The 13,001-nt window shown below is 40.8% G+C and overlaps 2 protein-coding genes across 7 annotated transcripts in view; one reads left to right on the top strand and one right to left on the bottom strand.

Moving 5' to 3' along the window:
• Positions 1-8,731, top strand: part of LOC140910804 (phosphatidylinositol 3,4,5-trisphosphate 3-phosphatase TPTE2-like) — a 43,795-nt gene extending 35,064 nt beyond the window's left edge. For all 5 annotated transcript variants that reach the window (XM_073342714.1, XM_073342696.1, XM_073342673.1 and 2 more), the window contains 7 exons: positions 730-791; positions 2,043-2,123; positions 3,092-3,197; positions 4,107-4,204; positions 5,294-5,389; positions 6,029-6,099; positions 8,459-8,731. In XM_073342714.1, the coding sequence (XP_073198815.1) occupies positions 730-791; positions 2,043-2,123; positions 3,092-3,197; positions 4,107-4,204; positions 5,294-5,389; positions 6,029-6,099; positions 8,459-8,561 (617 nt within the window). In that variant the 3' untranslated portion in view covers positions 8,562-8,731. The remainder of the gene's footprint in view (positions 1-729; positions 792-2,042; positions 2,124-3,091; positions 3,198-4,106; positions 4,205-5,293; positions 5,390-6,028; positions 6,100-8,458) is intronic.
• Positions 4,630-13,001, bottom strand: part of SLC25A15 (solute carrier family 25 member 15) — a 30,550-nt gene continuing 22,178 nt past the window's right edge. Inside the window, exon 10 of one of the 2 annotated variants that reach the window (XR_012158747.1) lies at positions 4,630-5,923. Coding sequence is in view for 1 of the 2 variants with exons in the window: in XM_073342769.1 (XP_073198870.1) it covers positions 5,891-5,923 (33 nt within the window). In the remaining variant the exon portion in view is untranslated. The remainder of the gene's footprint in view (positions 5,924-13,001) is intronic. The other variant, XM_073342769.1, reaches the window with a different exon arrangement.

Raw genomic sequence — 13,001 nt, 5'->3', positions numbered from 1 at the left:
TCCCAGTCTGCTGCTAGCCACATGCTTCCTATATCCAATTGTTTGCTTTAATAAGTTTGCATATTGAAGGTTTACTGGCATCTTGTATTTGAATTTCTCTTGTACAACTTTAGGCTAAAACTTGTTCAAAAGCATGTGCCTAAAATTAGGCATCTAAGAGGATAAACTTGTCAAAATAACTGAGCACCTAACAGCTCTCATTGAAATCAGTGAGCTGCGGGGTGCTTGGCACTCTGAAAATCAGACATCTGCTTTTGAAAATGCTGGCTTCAATATTTTGACCTGTGTGCCTTCATGTGGCAGTTCTCCCCTTGTCAGGACATCCCTGTGGAGAAGTAACCCTCAGTAACACTGTAGAATGGCTGGTAGCATGATCCTGGGGTTTTGAGGTATATTTGGCATCTCAAATTAAACAGAGATCTGAAAAGTACTGGCCATCTTGCTGTAGTTCATAGTAAAGCTGCAGAGAGGAATTACTGGGGGGACATTCTTAAAGGAGGAATTAGCAGAACTAGGAAAATACAAATCTGTAGAAACTACTTTGCAAAAGCACATCTTATTTTAACTCCGTGTTGAATCCTGTCTAAGATCGTACTCTAGTTTCTACTCTATATATGTATGTGGCTTTTGTCGAGAGTTTAAATTTAAATCTTACATGTTGACTATCATGTATGTCCCAAAATACTGTGATATACTAGTAGTGTGTGTTTTTTCTCCTTTCTAATACAGGCAGGACTGGAACAATGGTTTGTACTTGGCTCATTGACAGTGACCAGTTTGAGAGTGCAAAGGTATGAGGGAAAAATAGATATTAGCAGTTTCTTAGATTTGCTCTTATGTTAGGCTCCGGAAAGATGAGTCCTCTTCTGACCATGTGTATTGACTAGGGAGAGGCCCTTTACAAAACACATGCCTCATTCTCCATGGAGAGCGTAAGCCACTTTTAAAAGGCGTTGCCAAATGTGATGATGGTTCATATGGTTAAATGTTCATGGTTTGAGGGAATGGAAAATGGCAGTGAGGAAGAATGGGAAGAGACTGACTGGATTATGTTGAGATGATACCAGCCATGGAAGCATTTGATTGGGCTGTCAAAATGACTTTTTAAAAAAAAAACAAACTCCACTTTAAAACCATTGATAACTAGGAATTTAAGCTTAATATCTTACTCTAAAGCAAGGCCTGCTCAAAGTTTGGGTCATTAAGATTTGATACTATTTATCCCTATAAATATCCCAGCATATTTATCATGCACCTGTGTGGAGGGTGGAAGCGCGCCTCCCTTTAGAACTTGCCATTCTTGAAGAGGAGACTTGCCACTTAGAGGTATAGTTCATAATTAAAAGCAGGTCCTCTGCTGCTGTAATGCAGCATCGCTGGATTTGTGGCCCTAGTGCATGGATGGCAAAAATATGCCATGTGTATGAATCACCTGCATCTGTATGAGGATCATCAAAATTGATGTACTGGGATAAGCTTCTCTTGTACAAGGTAGTTTTACAGACTTCTCTCCAATATTAGTTTGAATGTCTGCAAATTGTGGGGGTTTTTTGTTGTTGTGTCTCTCTCCCCCTCCCCCCCCCCCCCTTCAAAAACTGTGTGCTGATTGAGCTTGGTCCCTGGAACCCATCTGTGGTATTTTTCTGGAGTGTGAGGTTTTTATTTGAGGGTGATTGAGACAGATTGGGAGTAAAAAGGAGGGTTTTTAACAAGGTCTGGGTTCTCTAAATTTCTGATGTTTGCTTCAGTAAAACCACTTAAATACTGTCATTTTCTGACTAGCAAATTCTTGTCCACCTTGAAATGTTCTGTCACAATAGGGATTGACTAGTCCTTGTGTTTCTAGTACCAACTCACTCTAGCTTCCAAAGCAGCTGTTCTCCAACATTGGTTTGGACTCTTTCAAGCCTTTTACCACTGTTCACATCTGATACTTTTGGGTTTTAGTCTTCAGTTATAACTGTATAATAGCACAAACTTCATTGTGAGCCAGCTGCAAAATTTGTCCTGTTGCTTCATTTGAAACTGACTCTTATATGTAGGAGAGCTTGGACTATTTTGGGGAGAGGCGAACTGATAAAAGTACAAGTTCCAAATTTCAAGGAGTTGAAACACCATCCCAGGTAAGAGCCTAAACAAAGTGAGAGGATTGTGGAGGGTGAGTTAGATCAAAAAGCACATTAAAAATCCACTGTGTAATTGTTTAAATGTAATGGATGGAAGAACCAGAATGGAAGTACTTTCCACAGTTCAGTTGAGAACTTTCAAACTTCTGTGCCGTATGTCTGGGTAATGTGCTTTTTAGGAACTTAATGACTTCCCTCGACTAGTTGGGAAGTTCCCCAAAGAAGAGGGCCTTCTCCTGTAGCTCTAACAAATGTGCTTGGCGGGGGTGGGGGGGAGGAGAAAAGAGGCACAGAGACTTAAATAGAAGTTCAATACCTAGCACTTAATGTTAACCATTTGTTGAACAAATGATGCTCAGAACTAGAGCTAGCTGGAAAACAGAAATCACATTTTCTGCAAAAAAAATTTGTTTCTAATTTTTTGTGCTCAACAGGACAAAGTCAAAACAGCATTTTAAAAAAAAAAAGTGGGAAGGGATTTAAGGGAAAAATACCATTTTGGAAGAATGGAAATGAAAGGTTTTTTTGCCTTCCAGCTTCCCACCTGGAAGTAAGGCCCTTATCAATTTCATTCACTTTTTGCCTGACTCAAAGTAAATGAAGTTGACAAGGGCCTTCTAGAAGGCCAGACAGTAAGCTGCTGTTTCAAACTCAGATTTCTGAGAAGAGGGCACTGTCCATCAGAAGACTGCTGACCAACTACTCAACACACACTTAAGGCTTTTGTTGGACAAGTGTTAATACTATTTTACAGATGGGAGTGGGGGAAACTGGCACAGATTGTTACTTCTCCAAGGCCATGCAGAGCAAACTATGGCAAAAATGGGATTGAAATTGTGGAAATTTCTGTCTGTTAGCTTACTTTGCCACTTCTCCCTTATCGGTCACTGAAAGCAACAGGGTCTGTCTGTGCCAGATGTGGCAAGGACCATATTTAACATAGGCAGCTTTATTTTGCATTGCAGAGTAGGTATGTTGGGTATTATGAAATCCTGAAGAACAAGTATAACTTGAAACTCCCACCGGAGAGACGACTCAAAATAAAGAACATCAAAATCTACTCTATTAATGGTAAGAATTAATACAAATTATATAGACACTTCAGTATTTCTTTTTTTTTTTTTTTTTGCTGCCCTGGTTTTGGCATATTTTCCAGGTCACTTTTATTTCAATTCTGTATTCCTACATCTATATATTGAGTGCACTACAGACACCTTACTGGGGTCAGAATTACTAGAATAAGTGTGTGGTTTTTAAAAAAAAAAAAAAACACAAAACCCTTGAGTGGTGAGATGTGCCTTGCTGTTTCATGAAGCCAGATAAAACGTAATGAAATTCTATATAAATGTAAACTCAAGTTCTTTGTAACTCAGTTGCAAGCAAAATGAACACCTTCTGTGACCGTGCCCTTTTAAAGTGGATTCTTTCTGCCTGGCTGTTTGTTTTCAGTGATGGTTTATTCTCTCCAACTGGCATTAGAACGGGGAGGGGGACTGTGAGATGCATGCATTTAGGGACTAGAATTCTTCAGCCGATAAGTGACCATGATATATCTGGCATGGATCAAATGCTTTCAAGTGTGCTTCTGAGTCTGATATCTGAACAGCCTTTGCAGAGAAGCCAAGAACTGAAGTTCAGGTGCTCACCCCTGAGGAACCTTATACTGCTGTTGCTCCATGTGTATTCTGTGGCTAGCGGAATTGATTTCCAGGGTGGTTTGTTCAACAAATTCCTATAGATACTTTTCAAAGCATGATTCTCTTATGCCTACTAAGGAAGACTTATTTTGGTTGCCTTTTTTCTACTGTCTTCCAGAAAGTTCCACATAAAAACTACTTTAACACTGAAGACAGCGACTTTATTATCGTTATAGGACAGTTCATGGGGTTGATTGTATCCTGTTCTATTTAACTACTTATTGTTCCAGCTCTATAATTTAAAGATCAAAGCCTAGCATAATACAATTTTGATTCCTTCTAGGAGTTGGAAAAGGCAATGGAAGTGATCTTAAAGTACAGATAATTATGAAAAGGAAAGTTGTATTCCATTGTGTTTGTGCCACTCAAGAAAACTGTAGGGTAAGAACTCTAATGCAGGTGTCTGACTAAAATGTCTTCACAATACTGAACTTGAGCACACTTTACTAAATCCATTAAATCTGTTGGTTTTCGTGGCAAAATATTGGATGTAAGAAATTTCTCTCACTTTCTGATAAGGAAATTTACCAATCCTAGCAATAGAACACTCGGTTTTATTTCCTGAACGTCTTCCTGTGACTTGGAGCTCACAAGTTTTTCACAGGACAAAAGGAATGTGGATTTCCCAGGAAACTAATGGGATGATTCGATCAGTTTGTAAAACTGAGTTCCTTGGCAACAGTCAATCATTTTCCTTATCTTCACTGTAGAGCCTTTAACCATTAGTAATTGGGTATTGTCATATAAGCCACTGTAACTTAGTAGGTTTCAGAGTAACAGCCGTGTTAGTCTGTATTCGCAAAAAGAAAAGGAGGACTTGTGGCACCTTAGAGACTAACCAATTTATTAGAGCATAAGCTTTCATGAGCTACAGCTCACTTCTTCAGATGCATATCGTGGAAACTGCAGCAGGCTTTATATATACACAGAGAATATGAAACAATACCTATTCCCACCCCACTGTCCTGCTGGTAATAGCTTATCTAAAGTGATTTCCAGCACAAATCCAGGTTTTCTCACCCTCCACCCCCCCACACAGATTCACTCTCCTGCTGGTGATAGCCCATCCAAAGTGATAACTCTTTACACAATGTGCATGACAATTAAGCTGGGCTATTTCCTGCATAAATCCAGGTTCTCACATCCCCCCCACCCCCATACACACACAAACTCACTCTCCTGCTGGTAATAGCTCATCCAAACTGACCACTCTTCAAGTTAAAATCCAAGTTAAACCAGAACATCTGGGGGGGGGGGGGGGGTAGGAAAAAACAAGAGGAAACAGGCTACCTTGCATAATGACTTAGCCACTCCAAGTCTCTATTTAAGCCTAAATTAATAGTATCCAATTTGCAAATGACTTAGTAGTAACTTAGTAGTGGAACACTGTTAATTGGCACTGCTAGATTTGTGTGCATTTTATTTTCAGTTTGAAAACAGTTACTCCAAACAGTTCTGTTTTTTCTTCAGTTATTTTTTGATGCTGAAAATGACCTTGCAGTAATTGGCTTGGAAGACTGTCCTGTAATAAGCGGTGATGTGAAAGTCAGATTTGAATCACAAACTGTAAGTATAGTGGAATAAAAACTGCATATATCTGGTACACTTCCAACTTTGAGATGTAAGATATTTACAATACCAACAGATACATACATAATTGGCATCCATGTGAAAACTCCCTGTGTAGGACAAGTCTTGCCTTGATTCAAAAGTATTTCTTCTGATGAAGGTAGACCCACAATAGCAAGTAATTGCAAATGTGCGAGTACAAGTGTTCAGCACTTATGTGACTGCTTCTCTCTCCATGACCTTGTGCTGTGACACATCTAGTAACTTCAGACTATGTACTGTAGCTCCTAAGTCTACTCTCAAGACCAGGAGGCACACAGGCAATTCCTGCTCTTGTTGTAACTTGCTTTGGCGATCTCATTTGTTGCTTTCTTCTTCACAGTGTAATGAAGGCAACACACAGACCTGCATCCTCTTTCATTGACCTGACTGTAAAATTCCAGCTAAAGTTAATTATGTGAGACTGTTTTGATGTGGATGATCAGCAACAGCCCCTCATCAAGTTTTCAGGGTTGTGTGTTCCTGTCTGTTCTGCCAAGGAACAAGCATAGTTTAGTACAGCACAGATTGATTCTTAAACTTTGTTTTAAAAGCAAATATATAAAATATCCTAAACACAATTTTGCTTATCTTTAGGATCTTCCAAAAGGCTATGACGACTGCCCATTCTTCTTCTGGTTCAACACCTCTTTTATAGAAAATAACAGGTAAGATGTAATACACCAGGACAATCAGAGTGGCAAGTCCATAATGCTACTATTTTCAGTGTGTGAACAAATCTTAATAGATTTATGGAGAATCTTAAACATCCAGAAGAATAAAACGTCTACTTCAAAACCTTCAAGAAGAGGTTCCCAAACTGTGGGGTGTGCCCCCCCAGGGGTGTGTGGAGGAACATCCAGCGGGGGGAGGAGAATGTGGCAGGGCCTGGGCCAGCCTGCACAGAAGGCAAGGAAGGCGCATCCCCCAGCCCTGCTCTGGTCCTGTCCCCGGCTCCGTGCCAGCCCCTAGCCTCAGCTGTGGCTCCATTCCTAGCCCAGGGGCAAGGCTGGGAGTCGAGCCACACCTGGTCACAGGCCTGGCTGTTGGCCCCACTGCCAGCCTTGGTCCCTGGCCATGGCCCAGCTCCCTTACCCTTAGCTGCACCCCCCCCCCCCCCAAATCTGAGCTGTGGCCCTGCTCCCAGCCCCCAGGGGCCCACAGATGGGTAAGGGGGGGGTGCGACCTTCAAAAGTTTGGGGACCGCTGCCTTGGAGTTTAACCCTTTGATAGGTAATAACAGTGCAATAAGTTGGAAACATGCAGTGTTTTGGCCTTAAGCCATGATTTGGGAACAAACTCTCAGCATTTTGTTGGCATAAAGCAAGGTGTACTAGACAGATCTGAAGAGATCCTTACCTTAAATAGCATCGTCTAAGTCTCCTGCAAATCCAGGAAACTGATCTTTGTAGCATTCCACATGACTAAGTATTGAAGCTGAATGTTTAGTTTAAAATAAACTAACTCCTTTTGTGTGCTGCTTTCCTTAATTATCTCAAATGTGATAGTGGGAACCTTGTCTTCATACTTGTATAGCATCAGTATTTGGGTGCTTTCCACACAAATATTGGAGCCTTAGCATGCTCTTGGCAAATGCTTCTAACTTAAGCAAGGTCTCTAGTGAGCACTACCAGAGGCTTAAGGTAACTTACAATTTGCCACCATGGTGGCAAACTTGGGAGTGAAGGCTGTGGGGAAAACTCTCGTCACCATTCCCTGCATGTGGAAGCTGGTGGTCATCTGGGCCGTATATACACTAGTGATTCTTAAACCTGACAGATGTGATTTAAACAATAGCTGCACTAAGGCTTATTACCCTCAATAGGCAATAATTACTGTTAACAGATTTTAGAAGTATTTAATAATGGTGCTCTTCCTTTTGTGAAGTGAGGTGAACTGAAATGTCCTTTCCTTACCATTACACAACCTAAATATTTCATGGACAATGGCAGGGTAAGGGTAAATCTGTCCTTTGTATTGTCTCTACATTAGACACCATAAAACCCACTGAGGAGTTGGTTATGTCTTGAGCTACCTGAACTACTTGAGATGATTTAGACACCTACCAGAACACCTTTCTCTTGGCTGGGGGAAGACCCACCTGTCCCTCTGGCACTCTGGTGTGAAATGCTTGTGTGTGCTTAAATCTTAGTGCTGTCACTAATCAGGGATTTCTGGCAGTAAAGATTGCACTTGCACTGCAGTGTAATGTCTACTGTCCAGCTAAACAAATGCTTGTTTGGCACTCTTCAGTAAAATGTCTAATAAAACACAACAGTGGGAAGGAAGCCTAAGATGCGTCCTTGAGGGATTATCAGCCATGAAGAGAGTTGATATAAGGATAGGTGATCCTGGTTAAAAGGATATTTTTAAACCCTTTCATGGTTCGATTTAAATGAAAAGCTAAAAATGATCATGGCTGCAGAAACAGAGCTGAAAACTTAATTTGGATTTACCACCACAGGGATGAGGTAAGAGAAGCACTCATGCTCTTTCAAATGAGGTTCAAATCCTCAAATATCTAAGTCACTGTCCCACAGAGCTCTTCCAAATTTGGGATAAATCACATATCTGCAGCTGCTTTTTTTCTTGTGACATTGGAGGAGTTAAATTTTATTAATTTTTTAGTGATCACCAAAAAACAAAATGATACTTGGGCAAAAATTTTGACCCTGAACTTGCAACTGATACCCATTTATTCCCAAATATGGCTGGTGCTTGTCATAAAGCACCAGCCATAAAGCTAATAGTCACCTTGCTAATAGGATTGTTTGTATAGTTCATTTTATGGCTGAACTTGGTTTTCTCTCGCCTGTCTTAACCATGGAATGTTTGTCTAAATGGTGTAATGCATTTGGTTAGCCAACTCTTTAGTGTGTGGAAGTAAACCAAAAATATTCAAAACTTGAAACAAATTCTTAGCTCTCATGTTTCACTTCCTTTTCAAGCCTACTTTCATGCCATACATAAGAGGGCAGCATGTTTGAACTGTAGAATAACTAAACAGATGACCATTCTATTTTCCAGGCTTTACCTTCCTAGAAATGAGTTGGATAATCCCCATAAATCAAAAATGTGGAAAATCTACAGGGAGAAGTTTGCTGTGGAGTTGAACTTTGTAGAACCATAATGAGAAGTTGTCAGCATTTGTTTAAAAAGAATTGATGTTCTTTCCCTCAAAGAATCATGGTTGGTCTTCACCAATATAGAGGCATTTTCTGAGTCTCCTTCATGTAATTCTTGGTGTATTTGTATGGAGATACAGTATCTCAAAATTAAATGTTGAAACAAGGAAAAATACCTCTTGTATGCACTGTCATGTATAGTTTCTTAGAGTGGCATTCTCTGAAGAATTTAACGTGTTCAACACATTTGTACTATGCATAATGCCAAAACTGAATTTCTTGATCTGAGCACATTCCAATGCTCAATTTTTTTACAGTATCCACATTTATGAATTAAAAACAAAATCCAGAGTTCAAACTCTACACTACCCTAAGCATGCATACTGCTTTACAATCAGTCTTACACAAAATAGATATAAAATATCAGTGTTATCCTGATTAGCTGAGGAACCCTGCAAAAACATGACTGTTATCCCCTACAAATGTCTGGAAAACAGCCTTTGTAATAAAGGAAAACCCAAAGCTGTTGAACTGATCTCTGCAGGGTTTTAACTAAACACATGACAAAATAAACAAGGGCCCTCACAACTTAAGGGGGCGAGGGTGACATTGGATCTCAAATACATTCTTTCCCACCAAATGAGCTAGCAACTAGTGCACTATGTGCTGATAGAAAAACTAAATCTGAATTTTCTCAGGCCAACTCAATACCCAGAGCAAGGTGGTCTATCTGGCACAGGCCCCAAGGAGCTGGTAGGGCAAAGACAGGCTAGATATGTCAACTCTGGCTGTGCTGGCCAGATGTAACTAGAGACCAAGCTCTTACAAACACCTCACTTCCCCTCTCTGACAGGGAGGTATGTCCTACTGTCTTGGATAGTAACTTACATGTTTCTGATGGTTTTGGAGTTTGAAGTGTTCAAAAAGCTTCCATCCTTTTCAAGTTTGAGACACTCCCTGCTTTCATTTTTAGCTAATTCTTTAACTAAACACATTCTCAGAAGCAGCTCTTGAACAGGAGAATGTGCCTCTACAAAGCTTGCTGCATCAGTCCTCACTTCATTTGAGTGTCAGCTTTATGCTCTGAGCTCATGAAAACCAGTCTTAAGCATCACATAAGCCTTTATGCTGATTGTATCTAGGGTTAGGGTTAGTGCCATGGCAATATGGGCCTTGTAGGTGAAGCTTTTTTTTTTTTTTTTTAAAAACATGCCATTGGAGCTGAAATCTGAGGAAAGCTTTTGATAGTATCCTCAGTTTGAGATTTAAAGTGCCCATAGGTACTAACAGTGTGATGCAAATATCCCTTTTGATGGGAAAACTGAAGCAGAGGTTGAGTAAGCTGTCAAAGGCTACTGCTGTCAGTCAGGATTAGAACCTGACAGGGTCTGCCGTAGGGTGGGTGACATGGTCAAGGGGGTACCATGTGGCAGCACAGAGGTGCATACGATGCTGGTATAGAGTCAAAACTGCTCCTGGCTGGCAGGGAAGCACCCAGATTTTTCCCTGCTTCCTCCTACTGCAGGAACATGGGACACCACCACCCCAACAATTCTCTGTGTTCTGGGGGATGGAACAAAGAGCAACAGCAAGGGCTCTGTAACCAGATCACTTTCCCCACCTGGGCTGTGCTATGAAACAAGCACTAGGAGCTACTGCCCTGCCCTTATTCAACCCAGGTGGGGAAAGTGACCTGGCTGCAGAGAGCACTGATGTTGCTCCTTGCTCCCCCATTCAAGGGGGATAGGGAGGATCAGTTCCAGGGGGAAGGAGTGAGCAGCAGTGTCTGCATCCAGGTCAGTTTCCCCATGGGGGTGTAGGAGGGCAGGATGGGGTGAAGGGGTTAGGGACAAAGGGGTACAGTGCTGGAGTTAGGGGTGAAGGTGGAACCTGGGGAGCCCAAAGGGGCCTGGGGCAATGGGAGGGGCAGCACCAAAATACAAGTTCATCCAGGGCACCTTTCCTTAAGGCTAGCCCTGGAACCTAATCTTGTGGTGTGCTTTCCACCAGTGATGCTTTAAAGTATAGGGGCTGGTGGAGGTGAAGGACACACTCATGTAAAGAAATGACCACTAAGAGAAAAAGTTTAGGTTGTCTCTAGACAGCAAGCAGCCCTTTCTTGCATTTTTCTAAGTGGAAGTAAGGCTATGGCAGCCTCATATTTCCTGGACATCAGTTAATCTGGCTTTTAAATTTCTGTATATGGTACAGAAATGGAAGTTTAAGAGACTTAATGTTAGTACTGATCCTTTTGCATGGCAGAAGTCTTTGATACCATGACTCAAGCAGCAGGGCTGGACACAGCTACAGAAGTTTTAGAAAGACAGGTGTGAAGGTAGACTCAGCAAGGGCCACTTCTCTCAGCCTAACCCCTGAAGTGCCCAGAAGATGAGATGTGAACTATTTGGTAAGTGTTGAAAGACAAGGTTTATGGAAGGCCTACAGCAGCTGAATTCCTACAAATTCAAGGCAGGAGCCTTCACTGGGATATTTAGTGTGAGAACACTAGACATTACAGCAATCTAGGGGATAAATCTGCTTTCATAATAGTAAAACTCTAGAACTAATATAGTTCAGATTCTTAGTAGTCTGACACTTAGCCAGCTAAATGGATTATCTTCTATTCTGACTTGTGATCACAGTTTATGTTAAACTTGGTCCTTTCTATATGTAGGAGTAAAAGGAATCATTTGTGTTCTCCAGTACTTTCCTGTACCCTTAAGTAATAACTCATGACAGTGCAATTAACTTCAAAAAACTTTATTCAAATTTATAATTCCCAAAAGTCACATTCAGCCACTGATTGGACCTTGTAGGCAATGAGGTAGCTGTAGCTTCTACATGTTAAATGGTGACAGGGTTTTTTTTGAGAAAGGGAAATATCAAACACTTTCAGAAGTTAGCTGCAGACACCCAAATATAAAGCCTTAATATAGAAAATGTAGTACTAGATCTAGTTATTGGGAGCTACATCTGTACTAAGGATGTAGGTCTGTTAACTCCACTGTTCCCCTTGAAGGGTAGTTCACTTTTGAACAGTGATTACAGTAGCTTAATACTTGCTGTCATAACTGCAGAACCCCTAGTGTGATTGGAAAGTGAGTTGAGCTCTATTTATTTGAGGAAGGGTATAGCCCTTTTTCCTGTACAAGTACACTGAAGGCTCACAGAGGGGTGAGTAGACAAGTTAGCCTGCAGAATCTCCTCAGTGGTGCAGGAGCCAAACCCACCTGACTTCTAATCTCAACTGACTTTCCCACGCTGGCTATTGCAGTAAGCCATCTTTACTTACAAAGCAAACTTGACCTGGCAGTCAGATGCACACAGTGTTCAGTGATGCCATTTCTAGTACTTAAAGTTGAGGATTAAATGAGCTCTCTCAAATCAGGCTGCAGCGATGGGTGCTACAGGAAGCTATGTAGTATAATGGCTATTTAAATTACTTGACTTAATTTGCTACAGGTAAGGCTGCAGCTTGTCTAGAGGCCAGGTAAGCCACACTTAGGGTAGGCAACTACTGTTTGACCAAAACAGTAGATCATATTTTTTCAATTGGAAAAGCAGATTTTAATACTTACTGAAGATGGAAGTAGCAAGTAGAATTGTCAAACACTACCACCACCTGGAAGACACACTTAAGTACCCCGCCTCCATGCCTGAGACCCAAAATGTGCAAATAATTGTCAGTGTTAGAGGTGCTTTTAAAAGGAATGTGTGAAGTGGGGGAGAAAGGAAGGGAAGAGCAGCAGTCTCCTCTTGGCTTGTACTACTGACAGTCTTTTTCACTTTACCAAAGCTTCAGAATCTGGTTTCATTCACAGCTCAAAATGCCTTGTAGAATGCCCAATGGATTCTGAATCTTTCCTGCCCAGAAGAGACCAACTTTTTTGGAACAGGTTCTTCTCCTGAAAACATTAACATTAAATAGAACTAAAACACCTGTTGGCCACTTTGAAAGTAAAATTGCCTGATATATAACTAAAATTTAACCTAGCTGCAGTATATTTTACTAATCTCAGCTCTTAATATTTTAAAACCTACTTTAACTCAAACTGCCTGACTATTTTGACAAACTTGTAATTCACTTTTAAAGTGAAATCAACCTTGTCCCTAGTGCTAGGGGCATAAGGCCTACTTGTAATAAGGGGACAACTAACTTCCAGGTATAAAGGACTCTTTCCTTACCAGCCAGTGTACATTCTCTTGTATCATGTTCACCCAAATTAGACTAAGCATGAGCACTGCACCAATGTTTAAGGTTTTTCTGCCTTATTAGTTTAACTGAACTGTAGAAGAGCTGGGAAAATTTACAAGTCTTTGCCTCTACTTAAATTTATCCTAGAAAACATTTCTCAATTATTAACTAGAAACCCACAGCACAGTTAGATTAAAGGATCTGTCATTTAAGTTTTTAATTTGAGCTGTAAGCATTAGACACAGGGCTC

The sequence above is a fragment of the Lepidochelys kempii genome, chromosome 1 (genome assembly GCF_965140265.1).
Source record: "Lepidochelys kempii isolate rLepKem1 chromosome 1, rLepKem1.hap2, whole genome shotgun sequence".
NCBI lineage: Eukaryota > Metazoa > Chordata > Testudines > Cheloniidae > Lepidochelys > Lepidochelys kempii.
The sequence above is the reverse complement of the archived record's forward strand: the minus strand, read 5'-3'. Positions and strand labels throughout refer to the sequence as shown.